This window comes from Chinchilla lanigera, unplaced genomic scaffold, assembly GCF_000276665.1.
Source record: "Chinchilla lanigera isolate Chin_1 unplaced genomic scaffold, ChiLan1.0 scaffold00001, whole genome shotgun sequence".
Classification (NCBI taxonomy): domain Eukaryota; kingdom Metazoa; phylum Chordata; class Mammalia; order Rodentia; family Chinchillidae; genus Chinchilla; species Chinchilla lanigera.
The window spans coordinates 28,927,677-28,953,027 of NW_004955402.1; the positions used below are offsets into that span (position 1 = coordinate 28,927,677).

General features: G+C 33.8%; 1 protein-coding gene across 2 annotated transcripts in view; it reads right to left on the bottom strand.

The window, feature by feature from the left end:
* The window catches only part of Rit2 (Ras-like without CAAX 2), a 399,125-nt gene that overhangs the window by 189,795 nt on the left and 183,979 nt on the right, over positions 1 to 25,351 (bottom strand). For both annotated transcript variants that reach the window (XM_005372849.2, XM_005372848.2), the window contains one exon: positions 22,669 to 22,742. In XM_005372849.2, the coding sequence (XP_005372906.1) occupies positions 22,669 to 22,742 (74 nt within the window). The remainder of the gene's footprint in view (positions 1 to 22,668; positions 22,743 to 25,351) is intronic.

Genomic DNA, 25,351 nt, shown 5'->3' on the forward strand with positions numbered 1-25,351 from the left:
CTTTTTATCATATATTATATTGTATATCGTATTATACCCTATACTCGATTTCAGCTAAATAATTTCTCCAGAGATTATAAAAATGTACATGTATATGTTACATAATATATGTCTATATGAATTAGATGGATTGTACCTAAATAAACAAGTTAGCAGAACTACTTACATAATGCAGTTTTCAACAGATTTATTTCTGGCTCTATATGATATGCCATACCTCCTACCATTCTAAATGTGGCATTCTGTTTTGAATTAGAATAAATTACATTTAATCTTATGCATAAAATATTGAAGCATTTATGACATTTAAATGAAAGGAAAAGGGACGAAAAATAAAGGATGGAAATGATTTTGTGAAATAAAATGCCCTCACATTTTAAGTATGCAAAAGTATTAATTAGCTTAATTAGTGAGAGGAGAGAGAAGTATTTTGGGTCTCACAGTTTTATTCTCATTGCCTGGTCTTTGATATTTGATCCTCTATCATAATGGTCCAGAATTATAGGAGCACAAGAGCCTTGCAATTTTGGATAAAGAAACAAGATGGCAGATCTTAGAACCATATTAGACAGATTTTTTAAATTGAACACTCAGTCTAAGAATGAGGCATGTTAAGTGGGAGAATGGGAATGGAATTTGGGACACAAAGTAAACTTCTGGGAAGTGTATGTGCACTCTGGCCACTAGAACTGGATAGAAAGTAAACTAGGATATAGCTCAGCAGCACAGTGCCTGCCTGGTAATCTCAAAGTCCTGAGTTTGATTCCCGGTACCAAAAAACAGCAATAAATTCCATCCTTGAGATTTGGGCATCTCAATTTTCCCAAATGGTCCAAGATGATGTGCCAAATGTGTCTAGTAATTTGTTAGTACACCCTTTATATTCTGAAAAGTGTATAGTTCAGATAATAAAGTATGTGACCATTCTAATGAGAGAAAACTCAAGAGAAAAGGACTGAATCTATGGCATTGCTCCCTCGGCTGCAGCAAATCCAGTGCAAGCAAAATATCCTCATAGCAGGGCCCATCCTATCAGTCACCCTCTAGCCATTCATGTCTCCTCTCTCCAACTTATCTCAAGACATAAGTAAGTTAAATCCCTGAGAATAGGAAAGGAAATGAAAACCTCAGACAATCCTGCCCACCCTGGGAGCTTAGAACTCTCAAAGCAACTCTGCTCTTGTTAAAGCTTCATTGGTTTTTCAACTCACTTTTCAATTCTTCTGATTTCCCACAGCTCTACTTCCCATCTGTGCTTCAGCCAGTTTCACAGCTGGGGAGAAATTAAAATAGAGATTGCTGCGGCAATACTCACAACTAGGAACTCTAATTAGATGCCCCAGTACATACAGAAAGGCCTTCCCTGTCATAAAGGAAAGCTGGACACACTGCCCCTCTCCAAGGGGTGTGTGGTGGAGGTGCCCAGGCAAGGGGCAATCATTCCCCTTGGATTTGGGGGTGGCAGGAAACTCCATGACTGAAGGATATATGAAGGAAAGGAGCTAAATGGGCCTTTGGATTTAACAGTCTCAGACTTGTCCCTGGGGTGGGAAGAATATTTAAATACTAAACTTAATAAGAGGAAAATATATCACTGAATCTTCATCTCAGTTGTTCAACATATTAATCTATTCCTGAAAGGAACGTTTTTAGCACTATATGCACAGAAGAAAGAAAAAGGAAATATCTGCTAATCACATGCATGTGACAGAAGAATTGTCTCTTAGCACTTCTAAGATTTTTTAAAAATTAAAACAGCTCATATACAAGATGAAAACATTAAATCATTTTACAAGATATTTATTAAAAAACAACTGTCACCTACAGTACTTTTTCCAACACTCTATCCACTTGTGTAAAATTTTAGTTGATTACTCTATAAATAAATACTGCTTCTCATTTATTAATAAAAATACTACTTCATTAAATGCAAAATTATACACACATAAATGTACATATATATTATATGATAAATCATATCATATGTATATAGGATATAGGCTACCAACATTTTAAGAAATAAAATGCTACAAGTACTACTAAAATTTCTTTCATATGTCTCCCTAGGAGCAAGGCTTGCTTACTTTCTTTCTTTCTTTCTTTTTCTCTGCCTTTCTTTCTTAGATGATGCTGGAGGTAGAACTCAAGGGTGCCAAGCAAGTACTCTAACAGTGACTGAAATTCCCAGCCCAAGGCTCTGATTCTTGATATAAATGTTATCTACGTAGAGAAATCCATAGCATTTCCTATACCTAAAAATACATTTAACCAAAAAAACTGAAAAACAACAAACCTCTAGAAAACTATAAAATATTGATAAAAGAAATTGAAAAGCACGACGTCGTGAGTTCGATTCCCAGTACCAGAAAAAAAGAAAAAAAAAAGAAATTGAAGGGGTTATATAAAGAGGGAAAGACATTCTATGCTCATGGATTGGAAAAATCAGTCAAGTTATGGTTTAGATCTCAAATGTCCCCTAATGTGATAGTGTTCAGAGGTTGGCTTTTGGGTGGTAATTGGCTTATAGAGGAGCTTCCTTATCATTGGACTAATCCATTAATGAGTGCATGTGCTGTTAGGAGGTGAGGCATGGTTGGATGGATGAGTCATGGCACCATGACCACGAAGGGTACATTCTTGTTCCCACATCTTCCCTTCCCTCCTAGGTGAGTTGAGCAGGCTTCATCTGCTGCGCCTTTCCTTCGTGATGTTTCTGCCTGCAAGCTAGGTGACCATGAACCAAATTCCCATAACTATGAGCCAAGTCAAACTTCTCTTTCAGTTGTGAGTGTCAAGTAGTTTTGTACTCTCAGTGAGAAAGCTGAACAATACAAATCAATATCATTTAAATGTTCTTACTACCCAAAGTAACCTGCATATTTATTACAGCCCCTATCTAAATACCAGTGGCATTCTTCACAGAACCAGAAAAAAAAAAAATCATAAACTGTGTGTGGAAATACACACACACACACACACACACACACAAACTCCCTGAATAACCAAACCATTTTAAGCAAAAAAGAACAAAGGAGATATTATAATTTTTGATTTCAAAATATAATTTAAGAATGAAAGTAGACCCTTATCTCTTACCAGTTACAAACATCAGCTCTAAATTTATTAAAGACTTAAATATAAGCTCTAACATTATGGCACCACCAGAAAAAAAGACAGTGTAAAAGCTTGAAGACATTAAAATAGGCAAAAAAAATTTTAGACAAGACTATAGAAACACAGGGGCTGGGGATTTAGTTCAGAGGTGAAAGCGCCTGCCTGGCATGCGCAAGGTCGTGAGTTCGGTTCCCGGTACCGGAGAAAAACCAAAAAAAAAAAAAAAAAAAAAAAAAGACTATAGAAACACAAGAAAGAAAAGTACAATTACATAAATGGAATTCTATTAAACTTAAAAGCTGTACACAAAGGAAGTAACAGAGTGAAAAGATGACCTAAAGAATGGAATAAAATCTTTCAAAATTATGCATTTGACAAAGACTCAATGCATAGCATACATAAAGAACTCTAAAATCTCAATAAAACAACTCTGAGATAATCTTATTTTTAAAAAAAGGAAATAGAATTAAGTAGACATTTCTCAAAATACAATATACAAATGACCAACAGGAATATTAAAATATTTTAAATCAGTAAGCATCAAGAAAACATAAATCAAAGCAACAATAAAATATTTTGATCTAGTAAAATAACTATTTTCAAGAGTAGAAAAGAAGATAACTAGTGCTGGTAAAGATATTGAGCAAAGAGAGTTCTTGGACATTGTTGGAGAGAACTTAAATGTGAATAACCATCATGCAAAACAAGATGGAGATTCCACAAAAATTAAGAACAGATCTACCATATGATTTAGAAATCCCAATTCTGGCTATAGCTCTGTAGAAATGAAATATACGTCAAAGATCCACCTACATTTCATTGTTTATTGTAGAATTAGTCATAATAACCAAGAAACAAAAACAACATAATCATCCAGCAACTGAAGAACGGATAAAAAATGTGATGCACATAAACAATGAAATACTATTTATTTGTAAAAAATACAAAAGAAAGAGAGGGATTCTACCATTTGGAAAAATATAAATATAACTGGAGATCATGATGATAAGTAAAATAGGCCAGACACAGACATAAATAGTACTACATATTCTCACTGAGTTACAGAAACTAAAATGTTGATATCAGAGAAAAATGGAGTTCAGTAGTTATCACTAAAGACTGAGAAGGGTACAGTGCAGTGAAGATGGGAAGAATTGAGATAAGAGGCAATAAGACACAGATAAGAGGACTCATCTTTGCTATCTCTGGTATAGTAGGGTAAGTTTTGATTGTAACAATCTATGATATATTTTGAAGTAACTGAAAAAGTGTGAAAATTCCCAATACACATAAATAATAACTGTTTGATGGGACAGGAGTGCCTATTAACTTTATATGATCATTGCATATTATAGACAAGAATTGAATTATTTAATTCTATCCCATAAAATATACAAATATGTCTCAATAGGAAGAATGGCGTTTTAACCAGGTAAAAAAGAAGGGAAAGATATTTTATAGAACAGTGAGTCATTTCAGTGTCGTCTAAAACTAGGTGACACCTAGCTGAGACCAAAAGTGGTTGCTTTGAAAATGTGTTAAAATATTATCAAAGGACATTATCAGTATGTGGGAGGTACATTTAGAGGTAGCTAGATTCACATGACTCACTGATGGTAGTAGGAGGGGAAGGAAACCTTAATGTGATATTAAGGTCCCACATTTATTTAAAACCATTGCTTCTTTTGGACTTGTCAAGGTACATACCACATAAGGCCCTGTTATCCTCATAAGCAACCATTTGGAAGCTCAGGACTCACCTTACAGTATAGGACACCAAACAAGTTCTTTAAAATTTAGTTGCCAAGCCCAATGTTTTCTTTAATTTTTCTTATCTCCATAAATAAAGATTTAAAGGGAGTATTATAAAGTACCTGTAAGATAATGAAAAATAAATACTGAAGAGTAGAAGAGATCAGATGATATCTGAAGTTCTAGTTTATAATGTTCCAGGCTAAGCAGAGATCTCATGATTTCCTAATCTTCTAAAAGGGATTATAGTCCTGATTTAATATTATAAAAGAAATCATCTCAAGTTTGCCAAATAGGATTTCTTGCAAAGTACAGAGTTTATGTTCCTTAAAGGCCTTAGAGTCACAAGAAAACATCTCCTATAAAAGACCAGGAAAGGACAGCAATAAATAAAAGTGACTTTATATTAAAGTATAACACAATTTTCAGAAAGTGCAAACTTCCAGAAGTAACTACAGTGATAAATGTTCACATTTTGTTCTAATACATGATTCTTTGGCATATGCTCTTCCATTCGAGATGCTGGCTCCAAAAGAAGTTCTATATAATGTAGATTAGATTGTTAATTTTTAGCCATCTTGTACTTGAGGTTAAGTATATTTTAGAGTTTCCTTTCCTATTACTATCTTTTTAATGTAATCTTCCTTTTTTTTTTTTTTTACAGGGAATTGAACTCATGACCTCGGGCTTGCCAGGCAAGTGCTTATGTGGCTGAGTTGTATCCCTGGCCCAATTTTTAAAAAATTTAATCTCATTGATGTACATATTTAGCTGTACAGCCTTTGAGCTTAATTTACCCAGGGTATTTTTAAGTCTTTGTTTTCTAGCTCATGAGTGACACAGGGATTTCTCTGTGTTTTATCCTCTAGAGAACACTTTCTAGTTTAGACCTTATGGGAGGCTTCTGGGAGGTTGGAGAAGTGATTCTTCTCACCTTCCTTGTTTTAAAAGCACTGGTGTGAAATTCTCTATTTATTTTGCCGTTGCTATCTTCATTAACGTGAAGATTTTCTTCTTTTTGTTCAATCTCATCCTTTCAAAATACCTGTCACTTTATATTCATTACCACTCTTGCCGTCTTCAGTATACTCCTTTTCCTTTTCTGTATAGCAGATTTAAGTTTTAGTAAATTAGAAAGCATTGGTTCTACATTGTTTAGTAACTGCTATTACTGAGAATTTTGAGGAATTTTATATTGCGGAAACTATCATGTGTCACTCAGAGAGGACAGGAGGATATACTGCTATCTTCATGTTAGATATGAAGGAAAAATGGGGTCCCATTTTAACATATTTCTGAGGAAGTCAGATAATGATTAAATTATTACCAAAATGGTTGAGTGGAGTAATTCAAGGTTTTTGAAAATAGAGACTCAAGGTGTACACCACAAAATGAAACTGTTTGAGTGTACTATTGTCGCTTCAACCAAGAGTACTGAAGCTGCACATCAAGTTTCATGCAGAACAGCGGCAGAGGGTGGAGAGACCAAGGACTCTGAAAGAGTATTGAACAGGTGGATGAGTAAAAGAACAAACCACATACAAAAATGACCCCAGGTTGTTGGGAAGGCAGAGACCACGACGGTACATGAAGATGTACTTTGGATTTTGAAATGATCTTTGACATCTAAGGACAGATCACTCTCTCTTAGCACCTGAAGAGCAATGCTAGTTTTGATCCATACCTCCCACCTCTGTTGGAGGACACTAATGATTAAGAGAAATAGGTCAAATCCCCAATATTTCAGTCAACTGTGGTCCAGTGTCTCAGAAACCAGTGGTGATCATTAAATTAGTCCCTTTGGTCTCATTGTGTTCCCTTCTTGCTGACATTCTTCTGAATCTTGGATCACTTGAGCCTGGAAAGAGTGCATCTTTCACCTCTACAGACTATTTTGGCTTTATGGCATAAGATGAAGGTTAGAGCTAAATGAAACATGTACTTGAAAGCTGATTTCCTCTCTGTTCCATTTCATCAGTTTGAGATATGCCAAATCTAATCACAGACTGATCTTATTAAGGCTAATGACCTGATGATTAACAAGAGAAATGCATCTGTGGTCAAATTGCCTGCTTTAATTATTCCAAGGGGCTGCACCATCAACAGGCAGCAGGCAGCAATCAGCCTCTCGAATGAGGGTTTGCTTGCAGCTGGTACTAAGTGGATTGTCACTCTCCTGGTACCTAGCACAGAAAATAATCCCAAAACCTCCAGTGCACTCAATGTCTTACAATTTGCAAGAAGCACTGCAAAGCAGAGGTGAAAGGTTTGGTCCTAATGTGAGTCAGAAATCACAATGGAATCCTGGTGTCAGCAAAGGATGCTCAGGGAGGAGGTGAGGGCCAGAGGATAGGAGTCCATCTGGCTGCAAATCTTGGAAACCAAACTTCAACTAAGGAAGGTCAGTAAAGAATGAGAGGACTGAACGTTTACTGATGATTCAGGCAAACACTGGTTTCTAGACTATTCTTTGTCCAAGGTCATTAAAAGAAAAAAAGAAAAAAACAGATCTGGCCTCATACTGTTAAGCAATATCACTTAAAAAGAATAACTTTGAAAGATACATATATTAAATGTTTTATATTCACTTCAAATATATAAATTTATACTTATCTTCCAATCTCTGATGATGAGCCAACATGCCTCCTTTTTAAAATAAATCTGCCAAAAGGAGCTATATTTTTGCATAAAACATCCATAATGCATTCTTCATGCTTGCAGTTTTGATATCATTAAAGTAGAACAAGAATTTAAGACACTGGTGAATCTATAATAGAGAGTTAGATTTTTAAATACCAAGTTTTGAAGCTGTCTTGCCAATTCCTATTTTAACAACAGTTTGAGAGGGGAGGGAAATCAAGACGTGGGTAACGAACCAGTTTCAACGCTCAGCATCAGGGTTGGGTCTTTTCTATGCTGATCTATCAGTGCACGCAATTTAATTAATTTAAATTATTATAAAATTATGTACATGGTATTACATGTCTGGGGGTGCCAAACATAACTGACTCTTAGTATGCATTTTTGGAAGAACTGAAGTTCAAGTGTAAATGTAATAGGTAAAAAGAACAGAGTGTGGTGTTCCACAGACTTGGGAACTAGGGATTACCCACTTTTTTGTAAGGCAAAAAAAAAAAATTCTATAAAAATAAGTTTCTTTATAAGAAAGTTTATATTAATCTAAAGATTAGCCATTCAAAAATTTGCCAAGTTTGTAAACTTAGTATGTAAAAAGTCACCATTTAAAAATATATTTTGTGCCATTATCTGAAATTCTCATTTATTGTTCTACATGGGACTGAAGTTCTTGATTTGTGATTCTTAGTAAGTAGAGTACTTACCCTTTGTATGCACTCAGAAACTAGAAATGACCAGTTATCCGGTTCCTGGTGCTGGGATAAGAATGATATCTGTTCTGACTATTAGCCAGCCACAAATGAGCTAATTAACAAAACAGAACCCATACAAATGATACGTGAATAAAGGCATGCTTTTCATGGGGAAAAGCGTTTTTTAACAAAATAATTTTACCAGATACAGGATATAATTTGATGAAAAAAACTAAAAGGTCAGCCATGGCTAGACCATGCATTATGGTCATTTGTAACTCTGGAACAGTTACCCCAGTCTTATTTCTTCATCTGCACTGACTCTAAAGAGGAGCACTTCACTCCACCTGTTGTCTTCTACAAGGAGTTCCACAAAGGCTTCCAGTGATTTTCCCAGTTAGTGTCTCCTTCCAGTCCTTTCTCAGCATTATTCTAGGGCACTGAAGGCAAACCTTTTAGAGCTTCCAATGATACAAACAGCCTGCTGCGGCATGTATGCCATAGGTTTGCCACCACTGTCCCAGAGTGATACTTTCAAAAATACAACCTCAGTGTTTTATTTACTCTGCATTGATGATGTCCAATTATTTCTGGAATAAAACTCAAACTGATTAACTTTATTCCAAGATTAGATTGAATCTTTAAGCCCTGTTTGATACCTGGCTAGCACATAGCCCCTAACTAGCAGTACCAGGGGTCTCTGAAATTGCTCTGGCTACAAACATACACACATGCCATGTTCAGTACTTTATTTTCCTCCTTAACTGCTTTACCAACTCAAGCTCCCATCTCATCTTACCAACTTTAGTAGCCTTCATCTTACATACTAGGCTGGGGTCTTTATGCACCATTGAAAATGTTCATTTATTATGCTTTTGTTTTGCACTGTATCTATCTTCTGTACTAGACCAGCTCTTTAAGGCAAACCCGGTCTTGTCTGATCACACTAATTCTTATATCCAGTTTCATGTGTGAATTTTAGAGGTTCTTAGTAAAAGCTGATAACTAAATTTGTTATCTTTACTGTTTACAAAATAATATTGGGGCTTATTATAGTATTTGCATTTTAAAATGCAAGAGTTAAATAGTACAGGAACTTTGTCAGTATGAAAGCTATCCTTGGGGCTGGGGATATATAGCTCAGTGGTATATGCACTTGCCTGGCAAATGCAAGGTCATGAGTTTGATCCCCAGTTCCGAAAAAAACAAAAAAAAAAGTTATCCTTTTAAAATAATGAATAAAAATGCTTTATATACAGCTTTTAAAGATTAAAGTAAAATTTCTTTTCTGATTTCCAGGATTAACATATACCCAATGATCATCTTGACAAGTATTACACTATCACTCTAAAATCTTAAAATTATAAGTTATGGCTTCTATTCTATATCTTAATCAGACACTAACTTTAAAGTGACAGATTTGTGGTTTATTGAAAATGTTCACGCATCAGTTTATTTTCTGGAATTTACATAGTATGAAAAGTTCATTCTGTCTGAAAGCAAACAAAATTGAAGATTCAGGCTAGAATGTTGCTTTTATCTTATGAGGCTGTAGGGACCAATCTTTTGACAGATTTAGGTCACTACACTCCATTTGGGGTAATTCATGTGATGAAACTATTGCATTAATAAAAGTTCACAACTTTTTTGCACTATAAACCATTGCTTAGGGTTTAATCATTAATTTAGGGAGTCAATAGCCTGGTGAGAACATTGCAGCCATGCAAAAGAAATGAGTGATGTTATCTATTGTTTAAGTATGAGAAAGTTCTGAGGTGATGTCTAGGCATATCCCCACATACATGGGGTCCTTGATGAAAGCGTCATTTGCTAACTCTCCACCAAATTAAATATAGCAAAATTTCTAGAAAAGATGGATGTGATATACACTACCAAGCATGTAGTGAGGTTATACAGAGTATTTTAAAAATAAATTATATCAATAACAACTAGAAAATTCATCTGTATAGATGAACTGGAATGTCTTAAGTTCTCTCCATGCTTTACTTTTCTATGGTAGATTTTCAAGGACACTGAATCTTCATGAAGATCTGTTGTGCTAAGCTTCACCTCAGAAGGAAATTTCAGAATTATTATAGAAGACTACATTAACGAATGTAATTACGTACATGGGAAAAACTTCTAAAAGGTACACACCTTTAAAAAGACTTTGGGAACATTCTTGGAGTTGTTGCCAGTGTTTACAGTAGTACCCATAAAAGATCATGAGTCTAAACTGCAAGTTAATACGAGCTTTGTAATAAAGTAAGACAAAGATATTATCTTATACTTTTGTAACAAAATCTATAAAAGGATTTTTACTAGTAGACATCCATCAAGATTTGATAGAATGTGACATTCCCAGTGAATTTGGAGATGGATGTGTTTGTTTATTTGTTTGTCATCAGGTTAGTGCTCTTCATTACTGCAGCACTGAATAAAAATTGCCTTCTTGTTACTCAACATAATTCTTAAAACCTCATATATTTGCATATTTTAATCAACTATCTTTCGCTAAACTTTAAAATTAATTTCCCTGGCTTTTTAATTTATTATTTATGCTCCTAAAGTATCTCCTTGCATCTTGAAAAGTCTGATTTGTAGAATTAAGAATGTAGAGCTATATTTCAAGAAGAATATCATTCATGGGGTGTAATATTCATGGGGGAGATATAGTTTTGAGGATTATTCTATAAGTTGTCCTGGATTAAAGAGTTCATACATAAACTTTTTGAATAAAAAAATTGAAAAACATAAATGTCATAGTCTCTACATATTCAGCTAGCATTTGTCCCAATGGTGCACTACAAAACAATGCAAGAAATTCAATATTTTAAAACTGATTCAAATCCTGCAATTGCTTTTCTCAATTTTTAAATTTATTTTCAGAAAGTTTAGTAAGTGGATGGCAAAGAATATCATTAAAGTTGTTATAAAGATCAAGTTGTGGAAATGGTTGGGAAGTTAGTTTGTTCACCTTATTGCTTGACATATCAATTTTGGATCAACAAAGGGACCCTGCCTCCCTAATATAATTATCATCATAATGTGAATTTAAATCAAGACTTAGCTAGAGATATTCAGCCCAACTTACTCTAATTCTACCGTCTACTAAGTAGTTATCAATTGTAATCACGTACTTCATTTCTCTGTGAAGTCTACAAGGTCAAGATATGAACAGATGTGGCAGGACTAAGCAAGGAAGCAGCAATGGCATCATCACTTTGATCTTTTGGAAGATGTAATTCTCTTCCAGTGAACTGACCCTGCTCCAGCTAGCAATGTGTTGGTATTAAGGTTAGATTTCCTATGGTCTTACTAGAGAGTCCAAGTGAAAGAAGCAGTAAACTTTTGTTGACTATCCTAACTATAAAATAAAGTTATCTGGCATTTTGACATTAACTAGAATAATGTGTCAGGGAATACATCTGATACATGTTTACATAATACGGTCCAATATGTCTTGGAGACATATTGGTCCTACTGACTTCTTGTAGCAAAATGAGAAGCTTCAGTTAGCTCATTTCTCTGAAATTTCAGATATAAAAATATAAGAGGGAAATGTTCATGAGCAAAACCTCTAATAGCTGTGAAAACAGATCTCTCTCATACTTACATCTGAAACCTATCTGAAATAAAATAGTTTTTCTACCAGGAAGCACTTTGAGCTTCCCACAACAGCAATTTGACTTTGACATCAAAGTTGAATATGTATCTGCAAAGAAAAATGGTAACACTTTGCATTTTATCCTAAATGGGGCTTCCTGTATTATACTGTATAAGGAAACTTATGAAGAACAATAAAGTAATGTGAGAAAAATCCACTGAAAATAATTTGGAAATTATTTTCATCCTTTAAAGAACTCAGTTTGTAGACCCGTTATAATATTACTGATATAAGTGCATTGAAAATTTCAATTAGATAAGGTATTTATAACTTTCATTCTAAATTTGAATTGAATCAGAATGGCAGAATAGTGTTTTTGGATAATAAGTAGGAAGACACCAGAAAAATTCCAGATCCAGGAACGGAAATACTAGGCTTGTGGCCTAAAAGCATGTTTGTCTGAAGAGCCTTTGAGAGTCAACCTGCTTTGCTTCAAAGTAGAAATCAAGGTGCACAATTTAGCTTGGACTCTCACCAAGAAAAATTTACTTTTTGATTTCTTAGTGTTTCCAAAGTTCTTGATAGACTATTGGGTGGATTCATCATTTACCTTCAAAATGTTCTAAAATAGACCTCCTATTACTGATAGAAGTCTCTTAAAGAGATGTTCATTATTGCTTTTATTTTCATTAAAATAATTCAAAATTAAAAAGATATTAGTATAAAAATAAAGGTAAGAAACAAGTTCCAGGATAGTCCTACATAAATTCATTCTTCTTCAAATTCTATTGATTAAAGGAAGATTCTTTGAAGACATTTAATTGCTCTTGGGAAGAATATCTCTCAACTCTTTTGGTCACAGTTTGTCTGCAGATGCTCACTGTAGTAAAAATGAGCATTCTATTTAGCGTTAGTTGGTCCAAAAAAATAACATAGCTCCTTCAATGAAAGCAATTTAGTAGTTCTGCTGTCTAATTGGAGAATTGATTCCTAATGGACAAGTTAGGCTTCTCAAATTTGATCTGTTTCTAGATTTCAAAAAAATGCAAACACACTTGTTTTCCAGGCCCTTTGAAGATTTTTAGAATAACAATAGATATAATAGAAATGAGTTCAACAGCAGTCTTGAACTAATGAATGAACAAAATAAAAAATAAATGAATCAGAAAATGAGTATTTTTTTCCACAATTGATTCAAAAGTTACATAATTAAGAAGTATCTCTAGTATATCTAAAAAGAGGCCATAAATGGAGATGACACAATCAATTAATGGATTTTTTAAATCTTACAAACCAATAGACTCATTTTAATTTTCAAACTTTAGTTATGAAGTATGTAATATGTTAAAGAAAATTCTAGGAGGCTTTAAAGAAAAATGGAGTGCTTACACTGCACCCAAGCAAATGAGACCAAACTAGAATGGATTCATTTCTGCTTGGTGTGATGCAATTATACTGAACTCTGAAATGGCCTAGATTTCAAAAATAAAAACAAGAACTAGCAGGTTCACCTGAGATTGCATGATACATTAGTTTCTCTCTTTTAACTGCACAACAACTTGGAAATGACCAAGTTTCCTTCTATTCCTTATTCCTACTTTCTTCTGCCTTTTTCTGCCTATAAAACCACTCTTTTTGCTTAGTTTATCTACTTTATAGAACAAATATTGTTCTATTCTAAAGTGATCAATATCAATAATGAAGTTAAGTTCATTACAGATTTGTCTTTTAACAAGTATAAGGTCTTTGGTATTTCCTGTGTAATTTTCTATCACTTCCTGTATACCTGACACAGAGTCTGTACATTCCTGCAGTTAAATCCATGTCCTGATTTCTGGACAAAGAAAGCTCCCTTCTCCCATACCATATATCTTAGTCCGTTTTCTGTTGCTATTGAAAAATACCTGGAGGTATCCAATTTATGAAATGAATTACTTGTTTAGCTCACAGTTTTAGAGGCCCCACAGCATGACCATGATATTTACTGGTCAGTGAGGGTCAGTGAGGGCCTCTAGTGAGGGGCCTATGGTTACATCACAACATGGCGGACAGAACAATCGTAGGACAATATATGAGAAGAAGGATCACATAGCGAGAAAGGAATCCAGATTCAGGGGGTCGGGGTACACAGTTTTACTCCTTGATTGCAACTCACTCTCCAGAGAACTAACTTTGTGCTTGACCACCATTAATATCTTCTGAGGGCAACGTCCCAATAACACAGTTACTTCACAGGAGCTTCCTCCTTTTAGGGTTTCCACTACTCCTCAGTATCATCGCTCTGAGGACAAACTTCAGCACATGAAACTCTGAGAGATAAGCAAGATACATCCAAACCATATCAACATGGACTTTTCCAACCTGCAGATTCAGGTTGTAAAATGAAAAAATAGTATGAAGAAAGAAGCATTCAATTTCTTCAATTATAAAAATAAATACTCCCCAGAAGCCAGTTTTTCATTTCCTTTTCTCTGAATCCTTATGGACCGCTCAAAGCTGTCAAGATATACAAGGGTTTCCAAAAACACTCTAGGTCCTTTTCACCCTCTATTACCCTGAATGGAACACAGAAAAATAATTAGCGTCATGGTATTGCTGTACTTATAAAAGAAGTACAAAGTGTAATCAAAGGAAAAGTTCTTATAAAACTTTGTATTTGTCATCAAAATATCCTGTTCCTTGAAAGTTAGTGGGGAGGTGATGATACATTATTATTCACATTTTTTAAGGAAGGTCTTTCTATATAGGTTAGGCTGGCCTTCAAATCTCTATGTAGCTCAAGGTGCTCTTGACCTCTCAGGGATCCACCTGCTTCAGGCTTAGAAGAGCTGGGATTACAGGCATGAGCCAATCCCCAGCTACATTTTTATTTTGACAGACTGGAATATTGAAAGTGTTGTGTATAAATATACTTCCTCAGTGATATGGGTCATTTTGGGGAAAAAGCCCTCCTGATTTCCTCATTTCTGCTTATCATCTCTGAGTAAACATAATTGGTTTCCATTGGGAATGTAACTGAAAATTACCTTTTCAATATGTTAATAATGTTTTTGTTAAGTTGGCAAGATCTTGACTTTTGACCTCTTAAGAATTCCAAACTTTTTAATAGTGGGAAATATCTTTGAAACTGACTTCAATCTTTTGGCTGTTGGTACTGTTCAGTGAACATAATCACTGTCCAATACAGAATAGTGCACCTGTCAAAGAAAAAGGAAGCTAGTTTTTATGACAGAACATTACAGTGCAATATGTTTTAACTAACATTTAATCAAGGCTGTTTATTTTAACCTAAGGAGAAAGTATATTAGAGATATAAGTAACTTTTGTTTAATGCTATGTATCCCATTTCTGTCTGATATGACAAAAACAGGATATGTGACCTATATGTGTCATTCATTTTTATTGCAAACTTATTGTTCAATGTCCCTCCTTCATGAAGTGAGTACTGGGGCTAACTAATAGGCTATTGTTCTTGGTAGTTCAATCATTCATATAGACATAAAACAGAATGCAATAGTGATATTGATTTAGATAATCTAAATGCTGTAACAGTTGATCAATATTCAGACAATACAGCACATAAAAAAACAGGGAAGACAAAATAATTTGTGCAAAACATTATAACAGATGTAAGAAAGGATGGTGCTTAAAAGTCAGGTACTGATAGTACTCTTTTTTTGTTTTTTAGATGCTTCTTTGATTTATTACTCAGAATTTTTGAGCCATTTTTTTCTTGTTGATATTCTCTACTGCCTTCCAACTAAATTTCTTTTAAATGTATCCTTGATAATCTCCCAAAATAATACACAAATAACAAGCATTACCACTTATAAATAGTCCAATGCTACTCATTTTCATAGAGATAGCATTTAAGAAAGGTAATTTAACTACTTCAATGTATGATTTTAGGGAGGACCCATGTGCATAGTACAAAGATGATGCCTGACATACATTTAGAAACCATGTGACCTTGTATAAGCCTCTTAACTTTGCTGAGTTCCATATCTTTATTTGTAAATTGAAGAAGCTTCAATATGTGAATTCAGGAGTCACTTTAAATTTTATTTATAGATACTTCAATAAATATTAAATAGAACACATTTACAAATCTACCACAGACCTTCTGCTGAAGACTACTCTTAATGTGAGTTATTTTCACTGTGTCCCAACAGTAATTACAAAATAGAAAGCTCTGCGATTGTCCTTCAAAATCAGAATTGATAACAGCTGGGAAGATGAGAAATATATGATGAAGTCATTGAGTGAGATTCTACTTTTTCGCTATTTCAGTCAAAACTGTACTTTAGAGAATTTTGATATTCATTTTACTTAGTACTTTAATGTCAAGTGTAAATCAATTATCTTTTTTAATTTGGCAGGTTTAGTCTTAAAAATTGCCAAGTTTCAGCTAAAAAATATGCATGATAAATATACATCTTAATGTTCTGCATATTGCTCAAGTGAATAATTAAATGCTTAAACATGGTTTGATAATTAAATTCACTGTGAGAAAATTAAAAGATGATATGGTTTAAAGTATGATAATGAAATTTAATATTTCTTTTTGGGTCTGAATTCTTTTCTTACAATTGCAGAAGTAAAAGTATAAATTCTTTATGTCTGGTGACTACAGTGATTTTACTTATTTTTGCATCAACATGAAAAAGTTAATATTGCACTACAAACCTATGAATAGCCAATTCATCATGCTATTAATGTGAAATACATACAGACATGTGTAGATATATAATTTCACATAGTTGACTCTTGAATACGTTGGATTACTAAGGAAATTATTATTGGCTTCTATAAGCCTTTCACAGTTAATGGACAGCTAATTTTGCCCCCTTGAATCAATAGAAATACTTTTAATTTAAAATGGTCATCATGGCCAAATCTTTACACTTGCACAATTTTTGCCTTCTTTTCATAGAATCCATATGTAATTAAAATCTCTTGATAGCATTATAGTGTTATTTATGAATGTCATTATTGGATCTTGTGAAAGAAACGCTTGCCATTGTAGCTTGTAAACACAAACCTGCATACTTCTAAAATAATTTTTGTGTTTTTCTTGCTACATTTTGAAATAATTTTTCTTGTTCCTAAATGATAGCTTGTTAGGTTTTTTTACTATTGAAAAACTTACTCTTATAAGCACATTTCTTAAATTAGTTGTAAAAATTTTAAATTAAAATAGGTAACTAATATACCATATAATATGTAAATAGGAAGTAGACTCAGAATGAGAAGTTGATAGTCTCCTTTGTCATGGGAAAGATTATAAACAACACAGAAATTTATTTTATGGATTTTTTTATGTTTGTTTTGGCTACTAAAAATCATTTCTCCTTTATTTTTGGTCATATTCGTTATAGTGGTTTGTTTCCCAATTTGTGTATTTAAATCAAACAGTTTTATAGACATTTTTTAGAGCCTCTTTCTTAAAAATAAGAGATAGTATTTTGCATGACTACATAAGTTATTGGCAAAAATGGACCTTTTTATTGAAAGGCAGTGCTAGAAATACAACAACTATTAATTACTATAGAGCAGGTACCAGCCAAAATGTCCTTAAAAAGTCATAGTCCATTGTCATTCTAATTATAATAATGCTAACAATGAGTGTTTTCAGTTTATTCAGCACAATACTTCATCATGGCCTTAACCATTTTCTCAACATCAAGGATTATGATAAAGCTCTATAAATTCAGAATTTGAGTCGTGTTGTGAAAGTATTTTGTCTCCTTATATATACAGTCAGATTTCTTGATTGTTGTAATGGCAGTGCTTGCGATGTCAGTTTTCGTTTTAATAACTAGCTATTTTTTCAATAGCTTCTAAAATATTTTTCCTTCACCTTTTACCCTACGTAGTTCTGACTAAAAGGCAAGACATTCAGATAGAGGTAACTGCTAAGTTTAGAATATTTTCTTCAAATGCACCTTACTTTTGGAGGTAATATCTGCATCACATGATTTGACATGAAAGGAATCCACATTTGAAAATTATAGTTTTCAAAGGCCTGTATTAGAGCCCAGTGTTAGGTAAGCGCCGACACAAAAAATACACTTCATTGGGAAGTTGTAGGGGAGTAGAATCTCTTTCTGCAGCACTTGGTTAAAAAGAACATCTAATTGAAGAAAATTCTTGGCAAATTGAAGATTGGGAGATTTCTTAAAATCCAGCGTCTTGTAACTTATGATTCTAGTGTGAAATTGCTTGAACCAATTCAATAAATTAATCAGCACATATGAAATAATCAAAACTATCAAAATGCAATAAAAGCTGACTGAAGAGTGGGTGCCTTTCCACAGACCCTACAATATAATTAGGGAGGTGCTGTCTTAACTATCCCAGAGAAAGGACTATTTCATAGTCTCTTTATACACTGTTTGGCAAAATTGTAGCTCAAGTTTTGTTTCCTCAGACTCTACAATATTTACAACCATTTGTGGAATAGGATGAATCTTGAAGAAAAGAATATTTCTTAAAATATTCTCTGTATAGATAAGCTACAAACATGGGGGAAAAAAATCAAACTTTAAGACCTGAAAGCAATTAAAGCTTTCAGAAAAGAATTATCTACAAATCAGGCCAATAGTAATTCAGAGAATCACAGGGCTTTAAATCTGGAAGACACCTTAGAGATCAAGTCTAATTCTCTCATTTCACAGATGAGTAAATTAGGTTCAGATTGGCTAAGGGACTTGCTTAAACTGCAGAGCTGTTTGGGGGATAAATGAAATAACAGATTTCCACCATGTTCTTTGTTATTCCAGGACAACTTAATCCAGCAAGAAGACAGGTTTAGAGCAATGCTTAAGTTGAGAATATTTCAGTACTGGACACAATGGCTTGTCAAAAAAATGTAGGCTATTTGAAGGAAAACTACCTTTGCTTTTATTTTTAAGGGTGAGTTTGATTGAATACATTTAGATTAAATTGAATTTAGACAAATTTTATTAGAGCATCATTTAAAAAAGGATAACTTTTTAAAATTTTTGATTCATGTATTTAGGAGCTCAGAGGTAACTCATTAGCAAATTTATGTAGTTTTAACATAGTCTTTAACACAATTTTCTACTTTTTTGGATGGAACAGGGCCTCCACCCTGACCTACATGGGCTACATTCCCAGCCTCTTTCCCTTTCATTGCTAATCTGGAGACAAGTTCTCTCTAAACTACTATATTGCCCAGATTGTGTTTAAATTTGTAATCTTCCTGCCTCAGCTTTCATAGTGCTGGGATTAGAAGCATGGGCCACCATGTCCAATTTCTACAATTTTTAATAAGTTTATGCTCACACTTCATTTGGAAGCAGATACTGAGTTTGCTGTATTTTGCATTTTCACAATCTATGGCAATATTTGATATACACAAAAGGATTTCATAAAAAAATAAAGTATGAATATGAAGGACTTCTAGTTGGATCTGGCGCTAGAGATTTATATACTATGAATCACTTAAATTTTATAAGCTTAAAACTTACTGTTTATAAAATTAGTAGTACAATTTATCAAGGGATTGGTCTAGGACCTATAGAAAAACTGTAGAGAGAAAACTAATTTTTAACTCCTGGCAAGAAAATGCTTTCTAATAATTAAATCTTTCCCAGTGTTGCCTGCTTTCAGAAATAGAATTCCTGAACAAAATAAAATATCAATCATACACTTAAAAAGTACTTGGTAGAGAAGTTGAACTTTGAAAAACAAAACACTAGTCGAAGCCCTAGAATACTGTAAGGTAAAAGTCCTTTCCAATTTCATACTGTGCTTAATGATGCCCACCTTTCCTCCATGGAGTTACTGTGGCACTGCTGGGTATATGTGTGGCTGTGTGTGTACAGGGCATGCTATCTCTAAATGTACCTTAAAACTAGGAAAACCATAGAAGCAACAAGATCTCTCTGGTCTTTTCTTATCTCTTCTCTTTGAAGACCTTCACGTGGCAGGTATTCTGTTCTATACTCAGAAAGAATGAGTGTGGCACAGATAGGACAAAAGGAACCTGAACAAACAGCCCAGCTAAATCCACCCTCATTTATCGTTAGTTGGTGGCTCCCTTTTCTCCAATTGGAATTGTGATAGCCATCCTTTGGTCACCAAATCTAAGAATAAAAGAACATTTTTTCTGGGTAATCAGGTCTATCTTTATCCTGTGAAACTGCTGACTTTCATAAATCCTCAGTTAAAAACATTGTTATGCATTTTTTTTCCATCTGTCTTATGCCATAGGGGTATCCACCATGAAGCTCGGAATGTGGGGGAAGAGACAGTACTATTTCTCCCCTGTGAGCCTAAACATAAAATAGGTGGGGTCTTGGCCTTTAGTATTGCATCAAAGAGGACAGCGACTTCACTATTTTGTGTTAACGATACACAATTGTTACATGATAAAGTGATTAATAGCTTTACTGCTTGTCCTCTCTATTTAGTGTAAGAATGGTAAATTTCAACAAATGTGAACGGTAATAGTACTGAAAGCAACAAGGTGGTATTATAAAAAGATATTTCAATGGTGTTCTCACCTGTCCCTTACAAGGATATAAGTTCCGTTAAATCCACTGTACAGTCCACACCCTACATGTGCAGGTTTAATAATAGTTTGGGAGGGGCTGGGGATTTAGCTCAGCCGCAAAGCACCTGCCTGGCAAGCGCAAGGTCGTGAGTTTGGTTCCTGGCACCGGAGAAAAGCAAACAAACAAAAAAAATAGTTTGGGAGCCACCATATAACCATCAGTTTAGCCTTACGTACTTTGGTGTATTACTAGAGCTAGTAGCTTAGAATTGTCTTTCATCATTCACTATTTTACCCTTAGATAGATGTTCTTCCCCATCTCCTGCTATACCAGACTAAAACTGTTCCATTGTTACTCTGTATTGATCAGTGTTTGCCTTAATAATGGATACGACAAACAATTTTAAAGTTAACATTTTAAATCAACTATTGTTGCTGATTTTTCCACTTCCCAAGATCTGTGTGGTAGCTGGACCAGATCTGCTTTAGGCTTAAGTAGAGTAGTAGGCTTTCTTTCTTTGCAATGGGCTTCATTCTACTTTTCATGTTCCCACATTTTCCAAAGTCCAGGGGCTACCTGAAACATGTTTTTTTCCTTGGAAAATAGTAGAAACCTCTTTGTCCCCCTACAGCTTATGGGTCAGAAGGAGCATGTTGTCTCCTTGGCCTTTATCCCATCAATGTGAGTGATGGTATGCCCAGACTTATAACCATGGGGAAGAGAAATATACTGGCTATTTATTGTTACATTAACTTTACAGTTGGTGCCAGATAAGTCCACAAGTATGCTATGGAGTGTAGACTGAACTAATTCAACAAATGAAGAATTTCAGTTTCTATGAGGGGATAATTTTGGTTGAGCATTTTCAATAATCCAGCTTTTACTATTTAGACTTTCTAGTTCTAAGATTTCAATCTCTAAAAAGAAAGGCCTTATTGTGTTGGTTGCAGTTGAATAGACTCAACATTCTTCTAATTAGTCCTTTATTTCCCCTGAAAATCAAGAGGACTCTGCCTTCAATAAAACAGTCCTTTCAAATGATTGAAATAATTTTCCGTTCTAAATATCCCCCATGGGTTTTCCCCCATAAGTTCGTTGTCCAAATGTCCCTAGAAACAAATAAGATTGTTAATATATAGATTTCAAATAGTCTTTATACAACTCATAAATGTAGAAATTGACTACCTAGTTCTAGTGATTTTACATAATCAATATTTCAATTACTAGTTATTTTTAGTACTGGCACATAAACATGAAAAAATAAAATTTATTTATTTATTTATTTATTTATACAGTGGTGGGGATTTAAGCAAAGGCTTTGTTGATGCGAGGTAACTGCCATTCAGCTAGTCCCTGTCCTGCTGCATTCTTTAATATGCTTCTTTTCTGTATCTTTATGATTCTTTTAAACCTAGTATAGGTCAGTCTTATTCTTTCATTTAATATTCCATTGAGATTACTTGTCTATTCAAGGAAATATAGATCCATTTTCATTTATTTTGATTCTTGATACAATTATATTCTATACATACAATTTCCTTTATCTTATTTTTATCTTTTCTTTCTTTGGTCTTCTATGACACTAAATATCTTCCTTAATTTATTGCTCTCATTTCTTTTTGCCCATTTTTAAGTGACATGGTATATATTTGACACTTAATAGATGTTTTTATTTTTAACATGATTCTTTGAAAAGTATGAATTTAAGTAAACATCTACCCTTTTAAACACACCAGAGACTTTAGAATGCTATAACTATGACACCATTCCTCATATTTTAAAATTATTGTGTAATCATTTTTCTACCTATTTTTATATTTCAAGTGAATTATTTCTCCTCCTTCTCCTGCACCATTTCCTTCAGGTTTGCAAACTGAAATAGTAGATTATGCTAACTCTTGGTTATTTCACTAATTCTATTAAAATGGCTCTATCCTTTGTTCTGTAAATACATACATATATATATATATATATACATATACATATATATATATGCTAAACAGAACTTCCTTTTATATATTCACAAGAAAGTCTGTAGTAAAAGTTATTTTCATCTTTGGTATAAGCTAGTGTCTTGCAAACATCTCGAGAAGAATAATAGGATGTCTTATTAATTCCAAATTTTCATGGGCAAGATTACACTTACATTTACACTTTAATATGTACTAAATTCAGTAAATTTTATGGCATTTTCATGGCGTTTTCATGGCATTCTTTTCAACTTTAATTATTCACCGTTATGGCAAATATGTTCTGTTTGAACAGTTAAAGGTCATTTTTTGTGCATACAATATAAAATTAAAATATAAAATAGTCTCAGATACTGGATTTAAAGATCACATACCTGTCCAGCAGTATCCAGGATGTCCAAATATGCTGGCTCATTGTCAATCCTAACTTGAGTCTTATAAGCATCTTCTGAAAAACACAAGATGAAATTTATATTCAGCGAAAAGTTATGATAAATTTTTAGATTCATCACAATACAAAATTTCTAAATAAATTACACACAGATTATCAGATATATTATTCAAATAAATTATGCAAATCAAGAAGAGTATAACTCAGGAAAATATAGGAAAAAGAATTTCTGCTTAAAGTGAAATTGGGTAGGGTTTTTGTTCATCAGATGAATTTCATGAGCTCAGAAGTCCTAGTGATGTTACCTCAAGAAAACCTTATGGGAAAAATTATCAATTATTTTCTAACCATGCACTGGAAAAATCACATTCTAACACGGTAATGGTAGAATGCTGAAAACTGTGCTTGAAAAACCAAGAGTATGACAAGATTGTCCTTTTTCTCCAATTATATTTAACACAGTACAGGAAGTCTTAGCCTCCACTAGGCAAGAGAAAGAAATAGAGAATATTTGAATTAGAGTCACAGACAACATTATCTTACGTGTAAAATTTTCTGAAAATTACACACTGTGTCACACACAGAGTAAATGAATTCAACTAGGATGAAGAATACAAATTCCATGAAAGAAAAAAAATGTATTTCAGTAAACACAATGAATAAAGGAAATCACCACATCAACTCTGTTTGCAATAGCATCAAAAATCAAATACCTAGAAATAAACATAAATATGTGAAGGCATATATTAAAAACTGTACAGTGTTGCAGAGAGCAATAAAAAACACAAAATAAAAGGGCATTTTATACCCATGGGTTTGAAGATTTAATTTTGCTAAGATTGTTCATACTATCGTACATAATCCACAAATATAATTCCAACCCTGTAAAATTCCAACTACTTTTTGAAGAAGTTAAAATGTCCATGCAGAACATCATGTGGAATCTTAGGGGACAAAAGCCCAAAGCAGTTTTTTAAAAAGCACATGTTTGAAGTATCACATTTACCAATTTCAAAACTTATTTCAAAGCCTCAGTAATCAAGAGTGAGATATTTGTATACAGAGAGAAGTACAGATGAATCATATAGAATAATGAATCTAGAAATAAGCCACAAAATATACAGCCAAATAACTTTCCAAAAGAGTGCCAGTGAAGCTGAGAAAATGGATATGTAAATCCACAATAATGAGTTTGGGCTCATCTTATGCCACATATGAAAAGTAACTCAAAAGAGAGCAAAGATCTTAATATACTCTGTAATATTATATTATTAAATATAATAGTGAGAGCTGTAAAACTCTAAGGAAAAAAATAGGGAAAAGCTTTATGATATTGGATTTGGCAACAATTTCTTACGTATGACACCGAAAGCCCAGGCAATATAATTAAAAATGGATATAATAGACTAAAATTTCTCATTGAAATAAATTTCACATAAGTGGAATCATAAAATAATTTGTCTGACTTCTTTCATTTTGCATATAAAGAATGCCACAGTCAACTGGGTCTGATGACCAATTTCTGTAATACCAGACAGTCTAGAGGTTAAGGAATTTTAATTTTTTTTTTTTTTAAAAATGGATACCAGCCTGGGCAACTTAGTAAGATAATGTCTCAGAAAAGAAAATGAAAAAAGAAGGAAGGAAGAAAAGAAAGAAGGAAGGAAAGAAGGGAGGAAGGAAGAAAGGAAGGAAGGAAGGAAGGAAGGAAACAAGAAAGGTAGGAAAGAAGGAAACAAGGAAGGAAGGGAAGAAGGAAAGGATGGAGGAAGCAAAGAATATTACAATTCATTTGGAATTGTACCATACATAAGGAATTCTTTCCTTTTTATTGCTGAATAGTACCCCATTACACTGTATATCACGTTTTGTTTATTCATTCTGTCATTTATGTTTGGGTCGCTTGTATGTTTTAACTCTTGTGAATAAAGACAGATAAGGACATTCATGTACAAGTACAGTTTTCAACAATTATTATTCTGTGTATGTTTCTTGCAGTGAATTGGTGATTGCCATATTAATTCCATGTGTAAGTTTTTGGGGGAACTACCAAACATTTTCTCGCCAAAATTTACATGCATGCCAGCAAAGTATGAGGATATTGATTTCTCAACACTTTTACCAAGAATTGTTAATTTTTTTTGTTATAGATATGCTACTAGGGATGAGTGACATCTCTTTGCTGTTTTTATTTATATTTCCCTGATGAATAATGATATCAAGCATTTTCATATGCCTATTAGCTGTGACAGAGAGTGGTGATAACTACAGTGAGCTTCTTAAGAGTCTGAATCAGGACTAAGCTCAATAGAATTGGCAACTGGAACACAAATGCATGTGGATCCTTCCCATACCCCTTGACAAAGGTGCTGACGGCAGGCCTATGTGATGGACACCACTACAAAGCAGCCCTGAGCAGGACTTAAATTAACCAATTGGCTTTTCATATTTACTTGTGAGTCTATCCAAGGCCTAGGCTGCTTGTCTGGAGATGGGCAGTAGACTCATAGTAAGTGAACCTCTGTGAGTCACTAATTCCTACTAAGGCCTGTAATGTTAGACAAACCTGGAAATCCTCAAAGGATAAGACAGGATCACAGCCAGGGACACCTGGATCAGATCTCAAATAGATAAAGATGATAGCCTCAGGTATGCCACACCTGGTT